The sequence below is a fragment of the Saimiri boliviensis genome, chromosome 2, assembly GCF_048565385.1.
Source record: "Saimiri boliviensis isolate mSaiBol1 chromosome 2, mSaiBol1.pri, whole genome shotgun sequence".
Classification (NCBI taxonomy): domain Eukaryota; kingdom Metazoa; phylum Chordata; class Mammalia; order Primates; family Cebidae; genus Saimiri; species Saimiri boliviensis.
The window spans coordinates 209,721,746-209,746,786 of NC_133450.1; the positions used below are offsets into that span (position 1 = coordinate 209,721,746).

At 41.0% G+C, this 25,041-nt stretch overlaps 1 protein-coding gene across 7 annotated transcripts in view; it reads right to left on the reverse strand.

The window, feature by feature from the left end:
* The window catches only part of ASTN2 (astrotactin 2), a 959,402-nt gene that overhangs the window by 566,534 nt on the left and 367,827 nt on the right, over positions 1-25,041 (reverse strand). For all 7 annotated transcript variants that reach the window (XM_074395240.1, XM_074395241.1, XM_003925189.4 and 4 more), the window contains one exon: positions 22,613-22,759. In XM_074395240.1, coding sequence (XP_074251341.1) covers positions 22,613-22,759 — 147 coding nt within the window. The remainder of the gene's footprint in view (positions 1-22,612; positions 22,760-25,041) is intronic.

A 25,041-nucleotide genomic window follows, 5' to 3' on the forward strand; every position in this document is an offset into this window, starting at 1 on the left:
TACACAGGTTAGACTCATTCCTTCTAGGCTGACTTATCCTAGTAGCTTTTCTTCTGATTGTCATAATATCCTGGGATGATCTGCATAGGGTAGGAATGAGATATCCTACTTGAATACATGTTGCAAGAGTGAGGAACTGTTGTAGGGGTCCTAGAAGTATGCCTGGCATATATATTAGGTGCAATACATTTAGAATGGAAATTTCTGGCTAAGACATATATGGCTGAACAAATTAACAAATGAATGAGTGCACCTTATGGCCTGCAGGACCCACCAGCTTCACTATGCTCCCTGCAGCCCTGTTCCCACTTCTTATGGTCCACCCTTTTTTTATGAGATGCCCTTTCTTCTGCCTTTCCCAAGGAATCTGCAGAAACATCAGGAGCTGTTTGTCAAAGACAGATCACAACCCTGAGCACTAAGAATTACCATATTAGCAATTCCTCCCCAAATCTGTTTCATTACTACACCGTGGGGTGGATGCCAGCTGACCAAATTAGGCATAGGCACTGGCCTGCTTTGTGTCTCTTGTGTCAGTGTGTGTGTGTTTGCAAGTGTTCCTTTTTCTCTAGATCCCTTGCTTTCTACTCTCTTCTCTTCTGTCTGGAAATGGCTTCACTGGAAATAGCATAGACCTTGAGGGGGGCACACCTGGATTCAAAAGGTGCCCTGACGATTCATCATTTGAGTGACCCTGGGAAATACTCGATATTTCTTTTCTCTGCTTCCTCAACTAAAAGGGGGTGAATAGCACTTACCTTGCAACATCTGCAAGGTAAATGTAACTCTGTGTATGTGCCTCACTCATTGAATGCACATAGAAAATGGGATTTTTTTAACTACAGCCATTGCTTAGAAATACCACTAGAGGGTAGGTGTTACTTCTTTTTTTTTTGAGACGGAGTTTCGCTCTTGTTACCCAGGCTGGAGTGCAATGGCACGATCTCGGCTCACCGCAACCTCCGCCTCCTGGGTTCAGGCAGTTCTCCTGCCTCAGCCTCCTGAGTAGCTGGGATTACAGGCACGCGCCACCATGCCCAGCTAATTTTTTGTATTTTTAGTAGAGACGGGGTTTCACCACATTGACCAGGATGGTCTCGATCTCTTGACCTCGTGATCCACCCGCCTTGGCCTCCCAAAGTGCTGGGATTACAGGCTTGAGCCACCACGCCCGGCCCTAGGTGTTACTTCTATTCCCATTTTACAGACAAGGAAATTGGAGCTAAAAGAGGTTAAATGTACATGTCCTAAATTGCACAGCTGGGAAACTGATGATTCAAAATTAGAATGCAGGCTACCTGACTCTGACTCCAGAGCTCTGTGAACACATGGCTGCCTCATACTCTGCTTGCTTCAAGAAAAACCTATCCACATCACTAAGATTTTTGTTTGTTCAATTTTTTTTTCTTTGTTGCTTCTGTCAACATACATCTCTGATTATTTCTCTAAATACTGAACTTCTCATGGTGGTAGCTGAAACATAAATTATGCCATGTAGAAAGAGAGAGAGGGAAAAAAAAGAAGTCAGCGAGAAGGTGACATAATATTGTAATTCAATACTTAATATCTCCAAAGACATGTAATACATCGTCATGACATTTTCAGGAGATATTTTCTGGAAACTGGACAATAACTCAAATTAATGCTAAGCCTAAATCTAATTGTTTTATGATGCTACAAAGGACTACATGGGGCAAAGCATCCAAAAATCAGCGGTTTCAACAGTCATGTTGATGGAACAAATTTTACTGCCTGGCACAGATGAGAACAGCTGCTTAAATATACAATATCGATACCTAGGGCAACATAATAACAGGGATCTGCATCTTAGCCACACTGTAGCCTTCTCAGAAACCAGCCTTTCACCAACCAAGCCCTACTATGAATTCTGGGAAATGGAAGGGGAGGAAAAAAAATAAGGTTTGTATTCAAGAGCCAAATGAAAGCCCTGGGGTTCAAGTAGGACACAAGGTGGCTGAGGTCCACATTTCTGGTATATGTCCCATGAAAGATCAATTCCTGTCTTCTGTTCCCAGAGGAAGATGGCGAAAAGTAGTCTGAAGGAGCCAGTCTCTGGAGCCGGAGAGGACTGGTTGGAGCCCCAGCCTTGCCATTTACCACCTGATGACCTTTATGCCCACGACTGGCCTCTGTGAGCCTTGGGATTCTCTTCTGTAAAAATGGGACAATACCTAACATATACTCCTGTGTGTAATGGCACATTGAGATGTATATGGTTCATGTAGGAAGCATAATTGTTTTACGATGATACAAAGGACTGCATGGGGCAAAGCATCCAAAAATCAGCAGTTAAAGTATAAGGTATTAATTATCTCATATTTAAAATAAACAAACATAAAAATAGCGGTTCAGGGTGTATGTGTGTGTGTGTGTGTGTGTGTGTGTGTGTGTGTGTATGTGTGTGTGTCTGTAGCAGAAATTCTAGGATATGCATCAAAAGAGTAATCAACCAGGAAGACTAGGATTGGAAATATCCTAAGAATAGGAAAAACAGTATATTCGATATTTGTTTCATTTACACATATATTACCTTGTAATGAGAATACTGATGATGATACTATTACTAGTACTTCTATGATACTGAAAACAGCAATAACAGCAACTTCAGAAGGCTTGGGAAGAAAGACAGGGTAAAATATATATAAAATTGTAGTAGTGAGTAAAACGCATAGAAGGTGACCAAAAAAACATTTTTTTTTTTTTTTTTTTTTTGTCTCTAGCTAACTGCCAAGACTATGTTCTCCCTCTGTTGGAATAGGGTGAGACAGTGAGCCAAGAGAGGCAGAAATTGGCTAAATAATGCTGTTTCTTCTTCCCACCCTTACCTTTGTCCCCATATCTTGAAATTTCCTCCTTACCACCCCTATCTTCTAAGATAATACTCATTCATCTTCCTTCCCTGGTCCCACCTCGAAGTAGCCTGTCCTTCCCTTGTCCTGAAGCCTGGTACATGCATCTCTCTTCTTAAATCAGTGTCACCACTGATGCATTTGAATTTAGCCCACACTTTCTGAGTACTCAGCATGTGGCAGGGTTTAGGATATGCAGATGTCTTATCTACCTAGGGAGAGAGTGAGTTTTCTAAAGAAGAATCCATATCTAATTCATCTTTAAATCGGCATCTCTAAGCATAGCCTTTGGCCCTTAATGAGTAATCAGTAAAGCATTTTGAATGAATGAATGGTGCTTTCAGGCAATGATTTGCAGAATATTGTCATAGATGCTATCAAATGGAAACAAAAGAGGCAAACCGCAGGGTTCCCTCCCCATACTCTCCAGTGGTGCCTCAGATCTTACCTGAGACTCACTAAAGGGCCTTGATAATATGCAATTTCATTTTTGTTTAGCATTTAAGACACTGTGTAACAACTTTACAACCAATAGCTCACTTGATCCTCAAAGCAAGAGCTGTAGGAGGTTCTGGAGTCAGGTCTGTTCCACAGCTCTATGCCCTTGGACAAAGGTCTTACCCTTTTTTGGACTCAGTAAACTCATTTGAAAAATAAAATTAAAACAGTAACAATAACTACCTGTAGGGTTACTGTCAGAAATAAGTAAGTTAAAGAATAAAAAGTATTTATTAGAGTGGTTGGTATTCAATTATATTATACTCAGTGTACATGCATATATGTTCTAGGGAGCTACTTCATTACCACGTCACAGATGGAGAGGTTGAGGTCAGTAAAAGTGTCTTGCCCAAGTTACACACAATTATTTATCTACAAACCTGGAACTAGAATCCAGAAGACCATACTCAGGGCCCTGTACTTTGCCTCCTGAAACTTTATTTCTTAGCAGGCTGATAATTGTGTTTAACTTCTGAATGTATTTATTCATCCTGTCAACAAATGTTTACTGAGCACCACTTACGTGCCAAGCCTGGTTGTAAAAGCTGGGAATCCAGCAGGAAATATAAAAGACATAGCACTTGGCCATACAGAGTGTGCATTGTTGGGGAGAAGATGAGCATTAAGCAAGTAAATGCACTAACACTTAGATTATTGCACATATGAATGAGTGCTTTGTAGAAAGGATTAAACTGCTGTGAGTACCTGATAGGGTGTGTGTGTGTGTGTGTGTGTGTGTGTGTGTGTGTGTATTTTATAGTGGAGAAGGGAGATAATCATATTACTGAAATAATGTTCTGTGCAAAGGTAACAAGAGATGCGAAGTTCCTTTTTATTTTATTTTATTTTATTGTTTTTGAGACACGGTCACCGTCTGTTGCTCAGGCTGGGGTGCAGTGGTGCAATCACATCTCACTGCAGCCTTGACCTCCTGGACTCAAGCAACTCTCCCACCTCAGCCTCCTTAGTAGCTAGGACTACAAGTACATGCAACAATGCCTGGCTAACTTTTACATTTTTTTGTAGAGGTGGGATATTGCTATGTTGCCCAGGTTGGTCTTGAACACCTGAACTCAAGCAATCCTCCTGTCTTGGCTTCTCAAAGTGTTGGGATCACAGACATGAGCCACTAGGCTGGGCTTTTTTTTAAAATGTGAAGTTTCTGACATAGAAAATAGATTGGGTTCTATTTTCAGTTGGAACCTACAGTCTAGCAAACAATGAGCTAAACTATGAGAAACACAGGACAACTGGAGTATAGTTATGCTTTTGCTTTCAAACATAATTGTCATTTCTGAGGTGTTAATATCTGGAAGGGCACAGCTAAATAGCCAAACCATGGCTTGTGAATCTGGACCAAACCCCATGGGGCAGTCTTGCAGTTTACACAACAGGAATGGGCATACGCAGAGACCCTATAAAAGGCCAAACAAACTTACTATCATTTCACTATTCTAAAAAACTAGTCAATTGCTATTTTTTGTTGTTGTTGCTAAATTTATTTAGATGATGAAGCCTTTCTGTTTTTTTATAGACAGAGAGTCCAGGGTAGTGTTTAAGAGCAGAAATACAGAGCCAGGCAGCTGGTATTCATGTTCTGGCCATGCCACTAACTGTGCGACCCGCAGAGACCCTTCCCAAAGCAAATGAGAGCGAGGAGTTGTTAAGCCGAGTCCAGGTTTATTGGGATCTGCGGGCAACCCAGGCGGGAGGGGAGCTGAGCTGCACCCAGCAGCTGCCGGAGAGGGTTTTTATAGGGGCGGCGGCCTGTTTAGGCGAGGTGTTGCGGAGTGATTGGTGGAGGTTAAACAAAGGAGAGGGAAGAGCCTTGTGGCAAAAGGGGATTGGCTAGGTTTTGGCGGGCTGATGCCGGGGCGTGTACAGGTTTTGGCGGGCTGACGCAGGAAGGCGATTGGCTAGTCCTGTTGCTGGGCAGACCAACCTCCAGAGGCGGCCTGCTGGATGTGGGCCCCAGAGGCGGCCTGCTGGATGTGGGATCCTGGATATGGGGGATGGGCTATTTCTACCTAACACTAACTAACCAAATAATAATGATTCAGTTAAATGGGGCTTGGTTCCTCAGCTATGAAAATGTGGATAACAATCTCATAGGAATGTAGGAGGTAATAGACGTAAATTAAATTTCCCTTGTTTCAAATTACTCACTTTTAATGTAAACGACATAATGTATGCGAAATGCTTAAAACGGCACCCAACACTTAAGTGCTGGATAAATGTTAGGTATTCTTATACTATTTCTACCTACATATATTTGATAGTTCTACTGTGAAAGAAAAGAAAATGTTGCCTTGTTCAAATACAGTTTTGCAAAAACAAACACAATAACCAAGACTCCTGCTTGAACAACATATTAGCTTTGGATATAGCAGTATAACCAAAAGCCCATTCTGTGACTCATTTCTGCTTTCCTGATTGTCTGTTCCTGCTCTGGTCCTCAGCCAGGAGTCAGTCTTTAGCCACACTACGGTTATATACACATCATATTGTGTATGTGCATAAACAAGAACACACAGCTTCTGCTGTCTCTGAGGACTGCAAAGAAATGACATTAAAAGTGAGTGATTTGAAACAACTGAAATTTAATTAAAAACAAAATTAAAAGTTGTTCCAAGCCTGGCGCTTCAGCCAGCAAGACTCAGAGGAAATTAGTAAGTGCTACTAATAGCTGGATCCAATTCACAAGCCTCTATGTGGAGACAGTCAGAGCAAAGAAGATGCATACCCTTTAGATGAAACAATTAAAGATCGCTTCTGAGAAATAATTGTGCACAGTATCCCAAGGCAAAAAAAAAAAAAAAATTGCTGGTTTGTTTCTCTTTGACTTTCTCATTTCTATTAAAGAAAAGTTCCCTGAGATTCTCCTAATAGCTTCTTCAATGGCAACACACTGATTTTGAAAACTATACTTAACATGGGAGGCGGGGGCAAATTCCTTTAAAAAATGGTTTTCATCCACTGCCCTAATATTTCACCTTGCCAATTTATCATCCTCTGAAACTTCAAATACTCAAGGTGCTTAGTAAAATTGATTCTCTTCAAATAATGAAGACGATTGTCAGCTGGGAGTTGGGGACTCAGCAGCAGGATGGTTAAATGTGCTGGCTGCAAGAGTGCTGTGGAGGATGGAATCAGGAAGGGCAGCGGGCAGTGGGCAGTGGGCAGAGGGGCTGTGTCTGAGACAAACGCTCAGAGGCAGGTCCAAGAAGTCCATCTGTTCTGGGTTCTCAGGGTAGCATGGAGAGAGGTACAGGATAAACACCAAAAACTATGACAAGAAACAGGAAGATACTGAAAAACAAAAAAGCAAAAAACAAACAAGGAAAAACAAGACAATAAAGAAGGGGGTGGGGTAAAGGAAGGGGGAGGAATGACCTGACCTGTGACATTGAAAGTCTTCATGAGCATTAACTGGCCCAGGGTGGAATGAACCAGCTTAGCCTAAATACACACAATTGGAGCAGACAGTACATGTCCCTGAACCAAAGAATTGCCTTGCTCTACTTTCCCCGGTGTTACTGCCCATGGAAAGGAAAGAGAATGCCCATTTCACAGAAGAGCTTGCCTCTGCTCACTTCCACCACTCATCGTCCAGTCTGCCCCAACCACGTTCACCTTGTTGCACCTTGTTCAAGTCACCCAAGTGGCTTCGACTGAAATACGCTTTCCTCTCCCACACAACTTCACATGTTCCTTTAAATGCTACTTTCTCAGAGAGATCTTCCCTGACCACCATATCTCAGCCTTCCATCCCAACTCTCCTCTATTTTAATTATTTCACGCCATTTTAATTATCCTCACAGCCACTCTCACACGTTGCCAATGCTTACTTTGTTGTTTTGCTAATTTGCTTTGGTGTCTGTCTCCTGTTGAGAATGAAAGCATCCTGCAGGCAGGGGCTGTGCCTATCTTTTCCAGCACAGCCTCTCGACTGCTCTATGACCCAAGAAACAGGAAATAAACATTTGTTCAATGAGTGAATAAATTCTGTAAAGATTAGAAAAGGTATTATAGGTAAAATACCTAGCATGCTGCCTGGCACATGATGAATTCGAGCTGTTATTTTCATAAGGATCTATATTATGTTGATTTGCATTCTAGTGGTGAGGCTGTTTCTGGAAGGAGAGAAGGATGGGGGACTGAAATAGGACTTGAGGACTCTATAGGTGCCAACTTGCTGTCCTCACACTGTGTTTGGAACATGCAATATGCCGTAAGTATGCACCTGTTGCCTAGGTGGATCTTACTGAGGGTGCAAGGTTGGGGAGGGGATGGGACTGGGTGCTGCTGAGGGCTCATGCTGCAGGTTGATTGGGGAGAGGGGAAAAGCTGAGGCCAATTTCCTTTTGCACAAACCAGTCTCCTTCCATCCTCAAACCAGTTCTTCAAAGTGGACAATGAATCTGTCCGAGCCCAACTTATCCGCTGATGCTCAACTCAGCTTCTACATTCTCTAAGAATCTTTTGATGTCTACCTCAGTGAGAATTACCTTCTCTATCTTCCATCACATTCCTGTTGTAGCTTTGTGAGAATGCAGCTTATGCTTACTGGGCTCAATACTCGTTTTGAAGAGTCTACCTCATTGTCAAATCTTGTGACCTAATTTCGGGCATCAAAATAAAATTGCAACCAATAATTCAATAACAGGAATCATAATTAAAGTAATGGTATTACATTTCTCAGAATTGTTTTTTTGAGTTATTTTTAAAAGTATCTTGAATAGGGAACAGATCTAAATATACTAAGCTCCCACTCTATGTTGAATATTGTGACAAAAGGGGGTGGTTATAAAAGTGGAAGACTCCCTGCCTGAAAGTAGTGTATGGTTCAATTGAGAATTAACAAGATAGACCATTATAACAGAACATAATCGGTGTTGTGATGAAGATAAAATAGGAAGCTTTGGGAGCACAGAGCAGGGATGCTTGCCTCCTCTGCAAAGTCAGAGAATGCTTCCTACAAATGGTCACACCTGAGCTGAGTTCAGTAGCAGGAAGCTAAATGGAGTAGAGGGGTGATATGGTTTGACCGTGTCCTCACCCAAATCTCATCTTGAATTATAGCGCCCATAATTCCCATATGTTGTGGGAGGGAGCTGGTGGGAGATAATTGAATTATGGGGGCGGTTTCCCCCATACTGTTCTCATGGAAGTAAGTCTCACAAGATCTCATGATTTTATAAACGGGAAACCGCCTTTGTTTAGTTCTCTCTTTCTTTCCTGCCACCACATAAGATGTGACTTGCTCCTCCGTGCCTTCTGCCACGAGTGTGAGGCCTCCCCATCCAAGTGGAACTGGGAGTCAATTAAAGCTCTTTCCTCTAGAATTACCCAGTCTTGGTTTTATCTTTATTAGCAGCATGAGAACAGACTAATACAAGGGGTAAAGGGATTTAGACAAAAGGAAAGATATGTTGCAAAGGAACAAAACAGAGTCTGGGCCTTCAGGAAATAGCTATTTCATTTGGCCTGAGGGTGAGACGCCTAAGGAGGAGAATACAGGCTGAAAATAGTTTCTGGCTCTAACATTCCGCACTGTAGAAAACTGCCAAGCTAGCTACAAGGCAATATGCACACAATGTGCCCTCGCCCCTGTACTCATGCTCTCCCTTTTGGGGTAGCAGAAACTGCCATTTTTAATTGATTTCACATTTTAAGTGTAGTGTGATACCAGCTCCCATCACCGAGCCTCTGTATCTTTTTTTCAGGCCTCTGCTTCCATTTAAAGTCCTCTGCCCAGCACATTAATGCTTCATTTGAGTCTTTGCAGGGAATGGCTGGTCCTGGAACCTTCAGGTCATGTTAACCCTCATGTGGGTGACACAGACTGATCATTCTCTCATCCTCCATCTTGGTTCAAATACTGCGGTGAGATGTCACCTGAGATATGACTCCAATGATTCAAACCTTCAGGGGAGCAGCTTTCAGAGATCTGTCAAATTAATTTTGCTCGCAGGACACAGTGACATCTCTTACTAATAATTTTCATCCAGGCAGCATTTGTAAAGGTTCTAATATTGTGTATTCTTTAAACTTGCTGGCATTTTCTTCCTTTTTTAAATCTGAAAATGTAGCCAAGAAGTACACATCTGATCCTTGGTCTCCCATTGGGATGCTGGTGCTTCAGCAGAATTGTTAACAATCCCTAGTTTTTGAGTGCGGTTACCATGGGCCAGACCCTTGCAATGAACAACCATTTAGTCCTCACAGTAACAGTCTCATTTCTGGTGTATTAGCATCTCTATTTTTCAGGAGATGAAGCTTGAGTTAGGATTTGGACCTGGGTACTCTGGCATTTGTATTGAAGCTCATAACTACCACCCCTCATAGCTTTACAAAAAAGGGGATTATTCTTTCAGGCTTCCTCAACTCAGCTGGGCTTCTTATGTTGATTGATGTCTGGGGTCATCAAACCTTCAGGGATCCCAGGCGCCAGATGCCACATCATCTTTGACTCTTCCTCTTCCTTGGTCTCTACCTGCAGTTAGTTGCTGTATTTCCTTGTTCTAGCTCTACAAGAACTTTTTTGTCTTTATTTTCACATCTAATGCCCCTGTTCAGACCTGATGTTATGAACTCAATAAGGCAGCCCCTATCAGAGTTCCTTGTCTCTAGCTTTGACAACCTCAGATTCACCTTTTACATTGTGATCAGTCATTCAAGAAATCATTATTGAACACTGATTGTGTACTGGAGATTGCAAAGAACACAAGAAAGCTACATCTCAGCCATGACAGGTCTTATGGTAGCTTTGGAAGGGGCTATTGTTTTCCAAGTATTAAATATGTGTCAAGCAATATCACTCTTTAAGGTGATTTACTGTGACTTTCCCCATTTTATACATGCACAAACAGAGGCTTAGAGAAGTTAAATAACTAGCTCAAGGCTACATAGCTACAAAATATCAGAGTCAGGAATCAAACTCAGGCAGTGAGATTCTACAGCCCAGACTCTTAACCAAATTAGACACTGAAGAAGTAATTGCAAATGCACTGAATGCAAAAAGAAGTAGTTCAGGAGACTCAGACTGAAAGGATGGTGATGGTGATTCCAACAAAAATGAGCATTACCAAGTACTTTAGAAATACAACCTTGTTTAATTCTCCCAACCCTACAGATTAAGAAATAATCCAGAAGGGTTAAGTAACATTGGTAACATCTATTGTCTATTATTTCACAGAGCTAGCATTTGAACTCTGGCGTGTCTGACTCCACAGTCTGAACTCTGAATTAACAAGTTACCTTGTTAATTTGTAAAAGCAACCGTGACCTTTACACTCCTTTGATTAAAATCCTTCAGTGCTTACATGACTCCCAACCTACCTCCAAGACAAAAATCCCAACTGCTCTTCCTGGCTAACCACCCCCCATTAGATCCATTCATGCCCCCAGAGATCCCCAGCCTTGCTGGATGCTACCTGCTCCTGCCACACCTTTGCTCATGATGTTCTCTTTACCTGGAAGATTGCCCTTCTTGTCCTCCTTCTCTCTTCCCTCTTCCAACAGAAATGCACACTCTCACTCCCAATCCCTGCCCATCCAGTTTCCTCAAATGGGAACAGACTCTAGCAAAATCCTCTTGCTTCCTGGAGCTTTACCCAGATCTGCCCAGTGGAAAAGACTCCAAGCTTCCCTCGCAACCTGGCTGACTCTTGTCTATATACCCTGATGGTTCAGATTTTCATCTACCTTCCATAGTAGCCTTTTGCTTTACAGTTATCCTATCATTTTAAATGACACATATGATCCCTATGAGGGTGTGATTAGTGAACCATCTATTTTTGGCTATTTTTATGCCACTCTCTATTTCACCCTCACCACCACCCTGTGAAGTAGGGGCTTATAGCTTCACTTTTATAGATGGTAAAATTGGTGGTTCTGAGAAGTACAGTGACTCGTCCAAGATCCATAATTAGTAAGAGGAGGAGTGTAGATTTAAACCTGAGGATTTAAGGTTCCAAATCTCATGTTCTTTCCCCCACCTCACCCACCTTTAATGCTGACTGTGCCTGAGTTTGTTCCAGAATCGAAGTCCCGGCCCTGAGCAGGCACTCAGCAAATGTCAGCTGAAAGTCTGAATGTATGAACTCACCTATAAAGTTTAAGTGGGAACCAGAGTTAAAGACAGGGAGTGAACAAACAGAAGGCTCAGGGATGGTCCGGGCCCCGGGGATCACTCCAGCTGATGGTGAGATGCCCCAGCCATTAGCTGAGGTTCAGAAAGTTGCCAAGAGTTTCTGGAAAACCCAAGGCTGAGCAGCTGCAGATATATTTGGCTTACATAATCCAGAGGAACATGCTGGGGAGAAAAGCCAAATAGCAAGGCTTTGCTGGGTACCAGGGCTGGTAAATTGGGAGCAGAGATGCACAGGTTTTAATTATTCCTCCCATCTTATCCTTTCCCACGTGAATACAATGCATACTTCCCCTCCCAAACTCCTGCCGGCATCAGAGATGTTCAATGTCCTTCTACAGCTGGGGCTAAGAGGGGAAGCTGGGGAGGGGCAGGTGTCTTTCCCACCATGGCCCAGCCTTCCCACCACTTTATTTTTCATCCAGGCAGCCTTAGGATCCTGAAGTCCCTCCACAAGCTTGGCTGTGATCCTTCTAAGCTTTCTTCAAAATGGCAACTTGTGGGCTATGGAAAGTTTGCTCAGCTGTCTCTGCTCCCAACCTCCTAGTTCAAGGGCTGTCTGACAGCAGTTTGGCCCAAACCAGTCTGAAGAGAGAGTACTGGGGACACCAATGTGATGGCTGCATGAGGACTTGGAAGGTCATCGCCCATCATGAGATAAGTAAAGGGGGACTTTGAACTTCCTCTCCTTTAAGATATTGGGGCAGGGAAAAATCTTAAGTATCATCTTGTTCTCTCTCGTATTTTATAATGAAGAAACTGAGGCATGAAGAAGTAGAGATTTGTGCAAAGTTGGGGTGAATTCATAGAGGAGTCAGAGGATGATCGTAGTCATCAACTTCTCTATCACATTCTGTGGATGTTGATTTAAAATTACTCTGTTCAGCCTCTTCCCACCTGTGTAACACTAAGGTGGTCATATAACCTCGTTAGGCATACACGACCTTTAAATTTTTACGTGTCCCTTAAATTTAAAATGAAGATAATAACTGAATCCACTTCATAAGGTAATAGAATGAAATAAGGTAATACCTTGTAAAGTACTTAGTATAGGACCTGGCACTTAGCAACTGTTCCATAAACATTCCTAATCATTACCAGTGTTATTGCAACCACTGGGAGGTTTGGAAAACAGGGTCTATATCGATGCACTGGCACATGTCCATGCCCTTGCTGGGAAGCTTGCCATCACCCACTACCCTTCTTCAGATAAGTGCCAATGGCTCTAAAATATAGCTCAGGTAGCACCTACTCAAGACACCTTCTTCGCATCTCCAGCTTGGGATACTTGCCTGCTCCACATCAGTGTCTCCACAGCATCTAGGACAGCCCCATTATGAATCATTCACAGTGAGTTTCTTCTTTTATTGACTTGGCATGTTCTACCACCACTAAGCTGGAGAAGGCCAGAGGTGGTGTTTTATTTGTCTCTGCACCCTAGTATCTAAGCATGACACAGAGAGTACGGTATGAAATGTCTGTTGACCACAGGAGGGAAAAAAAGAAAAAATGGAGGAGAGGAGGAAGGAAGAAAGGGAAGAAGCAGATACTATATAAAAGAGTGGGGGTATCAATGCATTTTAACTATCTAGCTTCCTTCTTCTAGCCAAGGGAAGCTGACCTCCCTAGTATTGTACCTTTTCCTTACCTAGCCTTACCTGCTAAGACCCTATTCCAACCCTGAGGTTGTCTTTATACATATTAAAGCTGTAAACAAACAGTGAGACAAAGACACAACATTCTCATAATCATACCTACCCTCTCAGATGGCAAGATGCTTTTAAATTAATCACCCCACAAACACTCTTTGAAGGAGGGGGTAGTAGCATGTTTTTTGATGAAAAAAGAAACTGGACAGAAAGCAGATGAACTGGTCTGAAATCCACATCTCCTGGGCCACAGGTCAGTGCACTTAATGTCTTCACCATACTACTTTCTTTCTCCTGTGGACTGCTCCACAGCCTCAATTCTACACTATTTTGCAAACCTCAAGCCAATAATAATGGAGCAACTATCTCTATAGTCTTGAACTCAATCTCATCAAAGCTCTCACCCAGCATTCCCTCTTTCCATTCTAAAAGTCAAAGCGGGCTCCTGTTCACAACAACAGAACGGAATTATTAATGAGAGAAAATTGAGTTTGCCTACTCCTTGCAACAACCCTCTGCCCCAGTTCCTGGGAACATAGTTTTCGACTCAATCTGCTATGAAAACACAGAAATTAGGCTCCAATTTCGGACGTCAAACTCAGTTATCTTTTTTGTTATGAAGGAAAATTAGTAACAATTCATTCTGGTTGCAAGCCAAGCTAATAACTTAGCACGGAGTGTCATGAAAAATCACGGTCCCACTGGCTGCTGTGGTATCTTTAAAAGCTTGAGCATATTCAGCTGCTTAGAATGGTTTTTCTGGGTTTGTTCTCCCCAAAGCCGCTTGTCACTTTAACCTCGGGATCAGTTACTATTTAAGGCAGAAAATGGCTTGAAGCATCAATTTTTTCTTCCATGGTTTTGTGGATTTAGACTTTCTTAATGAAGAGATTTGGAAAAAAAAAAAAAAAGAATTTTACTCTAAGAGGTATCCACAGCTCCCAGCCATTGCTAAGCAAGTTGGCCATTAAATGGAAGAAAAAGAAGAGGAAAAAAAGTTTTCACAGTTTATAATTATATTACCAATTTCATTACAGATCTCATTTTAATTCTGACTGAAATCTTGCCTTGCCTTCTCCCTGCACTCTCTCACGTATAGTTATTAAGTCTAGGTTGGAGTTCAAGCTATTCTTCCTGATTTCAGCATATTAATATGGTTTATTGGTATTTCATTGCCACCTCCCCTATGGGGGTTCTGAATCTCAGCTCAATTTATATTTCCCCTCTTTCTAGGCTCCAGCATGAAGCTTGTTTCATTTTGGTGTTGAGAAGGGGTGTGTGAATTTGATTGGAGTTTATTTTGGGGGATGGGAGCAACATCCTTGGAGAGCGAAGTCAATCACAGAAGAAGAGGCAGCCTCAGACCTCCTGCACTGTCATTCTTTAGGATGTATCTTCATAAATCATCTGGGTCCACTTGTCAGTCCTCCCTTACTTCATTTTTTACAGACACAATTTCTTACGTGCCTAGTGAGTCAGAACCTCTATTAGGCATCACGAAAAGTCAGAGCACGAATAAGCTGTGGTCCTTGACCTTGAAAAAATTCAAGTCTAACCCCTGAAATAACTTAAAAATAAAATAAAATAAAATAAAAACAAAAAACTTAGTGAAAGCTTTTTAGGGGCATCAAGTACTTTTTGAACCCTGTCCAAGGTTCTGAATATAATGTGCAAAACAAGTATAATCTCTATCCTTATGAAACTTGAAACTTAGTGAGACAGAACACTAACTAGATAAATATACAATTATACATTGAAATAAGTGTAATAAGGAAAAAAGACAGGGTTCAAGGAGAATGATTATTAAGGGAGCTAACAGAGGCTGGGAAATAAAAAAGGAAAATACATTACCATAGGGTAAATGAGAGAAACTGGAGATGAGGGAAGAAGTTTTCAGGCAAAGAAAACAACATGTGCAAAGGCCCTGAGGCAGGAGGCAACAGAGAAATTTAAGGAGCCAATATAGGGAGAGGTAGTGTGAGGTAAGACTGAAAAGGCAGGCAAGGGCCTAACCCTGCAAGGATGCAAAGACCATGATAAGAACTTCAGTCTTCAAAACAAATAGAAAAGAAGACGACAAACAGTTTTATGGAAAGTATGACATGTATACAATAAATGTATGCAATGTATTGATATTTTTAATTGTAAAAGATTGCTATGTTTGCACTATTGAGAAAAGATAGTAGAGAGGCTAGATTTAAAGCAGGAGGCCAGTTTGTAGGACTGTGGCAGTTGTCTCCATGACACATATGTAACAGTAACAGTCACAGGAGTTAGACTGAAGTCTTTAGAAAGGCATATATAGTTCTAGGTAGTGTACACGAAAGGAGAGGATTTTTGTCTCTGGGGACTCATTGAAGAAGGTTTGCTAGAGGAGGGAGAAAAATAAGTTATGCCATAGAGATAGGTGAGATTGCCATATATGGAACTATATGATGGACAGGAATGTATAAGCAAAGACATATAGAGAGGCAGGTACTAGATAAGATAGTCTATCTGTCTAAACAGCATCAAGGTTGTGCAAATGAGTTAATGAAGAAAAAGGCAGAAGCCATATTGTATACAACTTCCACCCATGAGCATGTTCCACAGTATTAAAAGACCTGCAGTCAACACCGAGCATTTTAAAACAAAGCCTCGGATGATTTCAGAGAGCAGAATGTCCATGGAACTATCCTTTTTAAATAAATTGCTTGGCAGTTTGTGGGGGGGGGGGAGAGGGAGAGAGGGAGGGAGAGAGAGAGAGAGAGAGAGAGAGAGAGAGAGAGTGAGTTTAGCTAAGTAATGTATTCAAGAGACAGTGACATCCCTGGTTTTCACCCATTTCTGAGCCTATGCAAAGCATTGGTGACACTCTGGGTAAAGTACTAAGGTATAAACAAACATATTCTAAAAGTTCTAAAAATTAAGTGGTTTTAAAATTTACAGTCTAATAAGATGGCTCCAAAAAATGTATCGTGTATTTAAGCCAAACACATCTCCTCCCTTCTCTTCTATAGCTTCATGAAAATGTGGTCATCTATTCTCAGGAGATTTTCTATGATGGGGAACTCATTACCTTGCAATGACCCCTTCCAATATTAAGAAAATATTATTACAACTTATAACATTTATATAATATATTGGGCCATTACTAGGTCTTAGGTACTGAGCTAAAAGCTTTATCAGTATTATTTCACTTATTCTTCACGATAACTTTATAAGTACTGCTATTATCCCCAATTTATAGATAATGTAACTGAAGTTTAAAATGTTTAAGTAACTAGCACAAGTCACACAGTCAACAGCAGAGGAAGATGTTTCCAAACTAGGGTTCATCTTCTCCCATCCCTGACCACACTCATCACTCATATAGCTCTCTAGTTGTGCTTCCTTAAAACTTCCAGAACCAGCCTGCTCTCTTCAAAATAAATAATAATTATCCTGGTCTCCTCTCTGGAAGCTTAGAACATAGAAGAACCTTAGCCTGGGGGCACAGGTAGACTTAGGTTTTCATACCACTTCATCTGTGTGTTAATCTCATAAAAATCCCTGAGCCCCACTGTTCAAGTACACAAATGAGGATACTAAATCCCAACTTTCAGTTTTGCTATGAGAACTGAAGGAAGAATCCTATGTAAAGTGTTTTGTATGCTGCTCAGTTGATAACAGACATACTCAATAACAGTAAGTTCCCTTCCTGTCTAGGTTCCTTCAACTCTTGTTATTGAATGTCTTCCATCTTTTCCTTAAGAGGTCATTGGGTATCTAGAGTGCTTTCTCAATATTTTAACTGCCAAATCCTCTCACTTGGAATAAAACAGAGAACTCTAGGTGGAATGTTACCTGCCTACACTGGAGAGGAACCATCTTACCTACTTCACATTGGGTGAAGATATACTGACTTTCATTGGGAACCTCTGTAGATGCATAAACTAGGATCTCAGCTAAGATAGGTTTAATATTAACCAATAATTATTTATCAATAAGGCTAACTGCATGGCAATTTTGATGAGGCCCAAACCTGTGTGATCAGGGTTAGTATATTATAAACCTTAAGAGTAGACCACTCACATTATATGCAATGCTATTGAGTCACTGGAGTTATGCTATGAGGCAGCTCCATTAATAGGGCATTGATAAAGTCAAAGGTGGAGGAAACAAAGACCATTATCAAGGATGCTTATAATGATTCCAAAGGGTCTGAAGGAGTGATCATATATGTTAGATGGAAGAAAAGTAACAGTTACAAAGATATTGGCATAGCTCTCAAAGCTCTCATAAGTGACCATCTAGAGAGTTCTTGTAAAGAATATTAATATGTGGGCTCTAACCTCAGAGAATCTGACTCACTGGTTCTGGGAATTAACTCCCCAGATGACCTAAATGCAGATTATTTATAGTCCACAGATGGATAAACAATGCTAGCTTAAGTCTGTTTAGATGCAAACATGTTCCATTTCTTCAGTGTGTGCTTGGGAGGGCAAAAAGCCACTGAAGGCTTTGAAGAAGCCCAGATAAAAGAAGGGGTGAGATTTCCCAAGAGTTTGGATGGGAACTGTGTCAAAACTCTTGCCAGCTGAGCTCTGGACAACTGCTGTGTCATAATGACCTTTTCTTTATAATGGACAGTAAGTATAGAGTATAACTATGCAGTAACACAAGGGCAGAATTCATTTTCTCCTGGAAGACAGGACCCATTACTCAGCCCCATCCAATGATCCAGCACCATGGACAGCTCAGTGTGTAAGGGTGACTTGAGAGCTCTCTCTACTAAGAAAGGGCCAGCACCTTGGCAGCTTAGAACTCATGGGGATGACTCAAAAAGGATGAAAGCTGTCCTGGCCTTGGTCCCTGGGAGACCTGATTTCAAATGGAGCTTCTTGTACTTGACATGGGCTGCCCTCATTCTGACAGGCCGCATTAAGACTTTGTTCGTATTGTTTTTTTAAAACTTTTCCAGTCTTAACGGGCCGGTATTATGATGTGGGTGAATACATACATGAAAAATATAACAGAATTGTGCACTTTCCATCTGTTTTTGTTACTATATTTATGTTAGGTTATAACACATTTATAAACATCAATACTAAGGGATGATATGGGTTCAAGAAAATAGGCATTATTATTACTTTCCCTCTTATCCCCTTATGTAATACACTCTTATCTCTAGAAATCAGAGCCGGAAACTCCACTAGTACAATTTTTAAAATCAATTTTTTAGATCTTTCTCTACTCCTACAGAAGACTGGATTCTACTCCCCTTCACATCCCAGTTTCTATATCTGCCAAAAGTGGATAATAAAGACCACTTTGGAGAGCTGTTGGAAGAATGACATGAGCAATTCCCATAGAGTTTCTGCCAAAGGAGGCTTTGGGATTATGCTGAGGATGGTGAGCTTGCTTGGAATTACCAGACAGGTGTCCAATTTGCTTCAGGGGCTGGCTGCTCCCAGGATTCCTGCTAAGCCCCAGAGATGGAGGACTTTCAAGTGTTAATGTCTTCAAGTGGGAAAGTCACTTTCAGCTAGAACAGAGCATATAACATACTTCCTCTTCCATTCACCTTACTGAGAGTAGCTAAATTTGCCTATTTGGTTTTCTATATTTTCTTGTGTTGCCATGTACTAGCTTCTGAAGTCTCTCTCTTTACAAACTATTTTTAGAACTCATGGGGGTGACTTTATATACATTATAGAGGTACTTTATATACATTATGACATTTAATCATCTCATAATTAATCCTTATTTTTCTTCTCAAAAATTATCCATATTTTTCATATAGATGAGAAAAAATGAGACTCAGGTAGCTAACTTGACTCTTCTATGTTTCACAGTAAATAAGCAACAAAATTGAGATCCAAACCAAAACCTACTTCATTTGAAAGGACACAATCCCACTAAGATACTATGGCATGTAAGGGATGGAGAGTCCATGTGCCTGGAGACTAAGATACTGTGGACAAGGTCTTTCCAATGCCGTCTTCTAAGCTTGCTCCATCACATCTCCAAGATGTGTACACTCTGTAGTTATTTCTATTTTTTTTTATTAAGTATATTTTCTTATTTTCTGTATGCTTGATGCTCTGGCATCTGAGCCTCCTGACTGGGGAGAGCCCTCCCCTCCAGGAATAGTCATATCTTACAGAAAGCAAAAGACTTGTCTGGGGGGCATGCCTTTCACATGAAAATTAACCAATCCAGAGCTTACACTCCAATCATCTCCTTTATGTGGTTTATCACACTGGGAAAGAATATCCTCTCCCTTCATCATCCTAGGGCCAGATACCAGGCAATCAGGAGCAGCTCCAAAACCCCAGAGCTTACCAAAGTTAGTTCAAATTAGCTGATCCCAAATCTGTCTACCCTGCTTACACCGCCTCACCCATTTCTTCCTGCAATAACCACAATACAGGCTCTTGCCCATGCTTTCCACTTGTTCCTTCTGTCTTCTGAGAGATCCGGATGCTTTCCCACACGGTATGCTGTGCATTGTGTATCTGAGATCTGTGAGTATGAAAACTGCTTTTCACAACAGTCCTTTCCGTATCTGCAGACAAATCCTGGGTACATTTTAAAACTTCATGGGTACATTTTAAAACATCTTTGATCTCTATGCATCAACTGCCTTAGTTTTCTTTGATTTAGCATCTGTTATATGATTAGAGCTCTATTAGAAGGAGCCCATAGAATAATGAATACAACTCAGCTTTAATTCAGGCAACATTCATTCACTGAACATATATTTCATGAACATCCATTATGGACCAGGCACCTTGCTTATCATTGGGAATATAATATTTCTTCCCAAAAGACATAATTCCTGCCATCACAGAGATTCCAGTCTAGAGGCAGAAACAGACAGAAATTTCACAGGCTGTTATAAAATCTTAAGTTCATGACACTGGGAGCACTGAGAAAGGGCAGCTTTTAATTCACCACACTTGGGTCTGTACTTCCAAATCATCGAGATCATTTGCAGCTCTCTTGGGTAGTCCCTCGATTTTGTTCTTTCCCAGCTGTTTGCTATTTCTCAGTCACAAGCTATCTAAAAATTTGACGAACATGATAAACAATAGGAATTGTAGTCTTCAGAACACTCTGATGAGATAGGTACTACTGTTATCTACCTCTTACAGATGTAGAGAGACTCAGAGAGGTGAATTCACTTGGCTATCAAAGTGGCAGACAACAGAACAAGCATTTGGATTAATGTTTATATTATTCCAAAGCCTGTGCTTTTAGTCATTAAACTATTTCACCTTGAGCAAGTTATTCTCTCAGGGATTCAATTTCTACATGTATGAAAATAAATATGTAAAACTTGAACAACTTTAACGCTTAACATTCTGCAATTAATGAGTAGTGACAGCTGAGAGATAAAAGGTGGGAGACATGCATTTTGTAGAGGTTAATACTTGCTCTACTGTTTTTTCCCAACTCAGTGGTCATCACTCTTACTCTTCCATCACTATATTTTGGCCACATCCAGGTTCTGGCAATTCTTCTAGCTGCATAATCCATGAAACCACTTGCTTCTGTAATTTTGTTCCTTCTGCCTTCCTACACCATTCCCTACCATCTCCCCCACCACATTTACCTATCTTATGTGCACATATGATTCATTAAAGATGAACCAAAGTCTTGTACATAGGTCTGAACATCAGCTGAATATATACGAAATAAGAAATACTAAGCTCTGAATGTATATGAACTTACTTGCAGTCTGAGTGAAAAACAAGTAGGGGTTTCTGCATTACGGTGAAGTGGGAACAATCAGGATGCATTAATAGAAGTTTGGGTGTTTCACAACATGGGTTGAGGGGTAAAAGTTCCACTTTGCTCTGGTCACAATACACTGAAGGGATGGTGCTACGTTCTGAACACTGAAACTTAAACATTGGAGATAAAATCAAGTTTCTTTGAGGAAAAACTGGCAAATAGAGGGTAAGGATCTCAGAAACATTCAATACATATCAAAATGCAAAATTATTTTTAAGAATTAATGGTACTAATATGGTGCTACAAGTCAGAATGTTTATTGCTCCTACAGAGCATTAACTGGAAGGAGGCACGAGGGAACCTTATGAGGTGCTGGAAATATTCTATAATTGTATCTGGGTCTATTCATATGTAATCCTATGTTACATGTCCTTATCACAAAAAATTAGTGAGAAGAAACTTTTAGAGGTGATGGTTATGTTTATGGCATTCCTTATGGTGATGATTTCATGGGTATTTCAAACTCAAGACATATACATTTTTAAAACTTTAAAATGTATCCAATTTTTAAAGTATAAAAAGTTCTGAAACTAAAAATTTATTAAGCTGCACAATTGCATAGTTAAGGTATGCCTTCTTCATTAGAATTATGCTAAACCTCAATATATCTAAAGATGGTGATGCCATGTGACAAGGGTTTGAGAAACAGACACCAACATATCCTGGAGTATGTAAACTGGAGCAACTTTTCTGGAGGGCACTTTAGCAATAGAGAGCAAGCATGTTAATCAGGGTCTTGGACCATGCTTTGCTAATGACTATGGCAGCCACAGTCTCATTAATTCAATTTAATTGGGTAAAAAGTAAATGGTAGAACATAAGATACTTGTAAAGTACATTTACAGGGAATGAGAATATGAATATTATCCAGGACATTCAGGATATTCCAATATAACGTATACAATCTTTCTTGTCGTATGTTTTTAATTAGCAAATACTCTCTGGGGGGCATTTTTATTTTGAAATGGATCCGCAAGCATAAGAATCAGTAGGTTCTCTGAAGTAGCTCAGTCTTTCTGCATTCACATTTGAATTCTTCCTTTATTTAATAAACTTTATCCTTGCTCATAGGATAAAGCAGTGTTTACTGGATAAAGAAAATGTGGCACATATACACTGTGGAATACTATGTGGCCATAAAAAAGAATGAGTTCATGTCCTTTGCAGGGACATGGATGAAGCTGGAAACAATCATCCTCAGCAAACTAACACAGGAACAGAAAACCAAACACTACTTGTTCTCACTCATAAGTGGGAGTTGAACAATGAGAACACGTGGACACAGGGAGGGGAACATCACACACTGGGGCCTGCTGGGGGTGGGGGAAAAGGGGAGGGGGAGCATTAGGACAAATACCTAATGCATGCAGGGCTTAAACCCTAGGTGATGGGTTGACAGGTGCAGCAAACTACCATGGCACATGTATACCTATGTAACAAATCTGGTATCACAGAACTTAAACTAAAATAAAAAATAAAAATAAAAATAAAGTGGTATTTAATTCAAATAATCCAGACTCCAAATGGTAAAAACCTCTTCCAAGGTCTTTAGATGCTTCTTTTTTTCCCCTGCAATATATATATTAACAATTCCAAGGTTGGGCCATACATAGAAACGTTTGACCCGCCAGGGGTGCAAGGTGCTGAGTGGGTGTGGAGCATCTGCAATGCTCGGCTCTTACCATCTGCTATGAAGTGCTCAGGCACATGCAGAGTCACCTTCACAGTGAGTGGACAAGACATCTGGCTGCCACACACCATGGCCAAGATGCAGGAGCTCACAGCAATCAGTGTCAGGGCTGTCTTGTTCACTGGGCTTTTCAGCAAACCTGGTAACACAAACACACAGAAAGACACATAATTCAATGAGGTGAAGAAATGGGAGTGGCATCAAGTTTGGGGATTCTATTATTTTCCAGTTGGGAATCTGAAAAAAGAAAAGAAAAGAAAGGGAAAAAAAACCATGTTTTCTCTAAGCTTTGTGCCTGCTATGTGACCTCAGTGGGCCCTCGTTGGGCCTTGGTTTAACACTCTGCAAAATGGGCTTCTTATTCCTTTGGGTAAACATAAAAGAGACAGGCTTCCTGAAACTCGTGGTAATTTTCACTCCTCCCTTCTCAATTTGGTTGGTCATTCTTGATAACAATTAGGTGATATTAAGCCCTCCATTCTCCTTAGTAAATTCAGTAGAGCTTAGTGAAATAAGTATGGGCTTTGGAGTTAGATCATTCTGGGTTCAAATTTGGGCTTTGGCCCTTATTGGCTCTGTGATCTCCATCTTCCAAACTTCAGTTTCTTTATGTGTAACCTGAAGATAATAAATATCTCACAAGGTTCTTGTGACAATTATGCAGCATGATTTGTATATAATGCCTGTCATTTAGAAGAGTTTCACAGTTAGAAGCTGATCAGTTCAAATTAATTTCACAAGGCTTTACTTAGCAGCTACTATGTGAGAGACATACAGAGCAGAAGAATCATCTCTCCTCTTCAGGAGTTTATAGGCTAGGGGGAAAAGTCAAGCTTCTCCATGGCTAATTAGATTCTAAGACAAATTGTGTTATGACCTAGAAGAGAGGGCACAGAGTAGGGAGGGTGGTTTTGCCTCTGAAAATTAAAGACAATTTTATGGATATAATAGGACAAGTAGATTGGATCTGCACGGCTAGAGGAGGCTGAGCCAACACAGAAATTCTATGGAGGCTGTTTTGAGTCTCCGTTCATTTCTCATTCTTTAGGCTTTGTTCTTCACGGTTTTGCTTACCAGTTTTAGAGCAATGCCTCCCAAATTTCTTTTACCTCTTATGCTCTTCTTTTAAGCAAACCTCTTCCTTCATCTCTTGGACATCTTTCTGTGGCTATCCCATTAGCATGTCAAATATATTAATAACACGTTCAAAACAGGGTACGTTATTTTCCCTTCAAAGCCTCCTCCTCCTGGGATCCTCAGCTTATTGAAAACACTGCCATTTAAACTGGCCACAAACTGAGATGTCACCTTTGAGTTTCTGTCTTCCTTCTTTACAGTATCTGAACAGTTGTATAGTCTTGTTTATTCCATGTCCTTAGCATTTTCACCCCACTCCCTTAATCTCTTCTATTGTCTGTTTGCTCGTGGGATAAGGGAGGTGTGTTCATATCTGTTCACTGTACTCCCTGCTGAGATCTCTCAAGTTGTTTTACAGCATCTAGTCACATGATACGATCCATATTCATTAGACTGGCACCCAAGCCCTTTCATGAAGACTCTCAACACTCATACCTCCCGTGCTCTCTCCCACCTGGCCCGATGACTAGCTGAATTACTGCAGTACTCCTAAATTAACACTCTTCATCATGTGAACATTAGTGTAGGTGGTGTCCCTTTTGGATAAAAATCAACTTTTTTCCTTGTCACCATACCACTCTTTGAGACTCACCATATATAAAGATTTCTTATGCTCTTGGGAGATATACTACCCATACTCATTGTGCTTCTCCAGACACCGTATCTCAAACCCTAGGGCAGGCGTCCCCAAACTTTTTACACAGGGGGCCAGTTCACTGTCCCTCAGACTGTTGGAGGGCCGCCACATACTGTGCTCCTCTCACTGACCACCAATGAAAGAGGTGCCCCTTCCTGAAGTGTGGCGGGGGGCTGGATAAATGGCCTCAGGGGGCTGCAGTTTGGGGACGCCTGCCCTAGAGTGTAGTTAATGGACAGCCAACTCCTTGAAGGTAAGCAGTGTCTTTTGCTCACCATTATGTCCCAGTGAATAGCACGGTGTCTGGCTCATTGCAGAATCTCAGTAAGTGCATGATGACTCCCATAAATGGTAGTAACAATAAGCAACCAACATAACACAGATACTGACCAATGAAAAAGCATTCTAGCCAACATCCAACATTGGCCATATAACAGAACCTGCTTAAGGGAGAAGATCCCACCTTCCTCATCTTTGTGTCTCTCATGCCAAAATCACCATCTGGAACCCAGAAGTCATTTAATTTAAGGATAAGACCCTTGTCTTTTTTTCTCAGTCCTAGGACAATGCATGTCTTATGGCAGGAGCTATCCATGAGACTGTGGTTATTGTAGTTATAGAATAAATGTTAAATAGAAGACGAAACT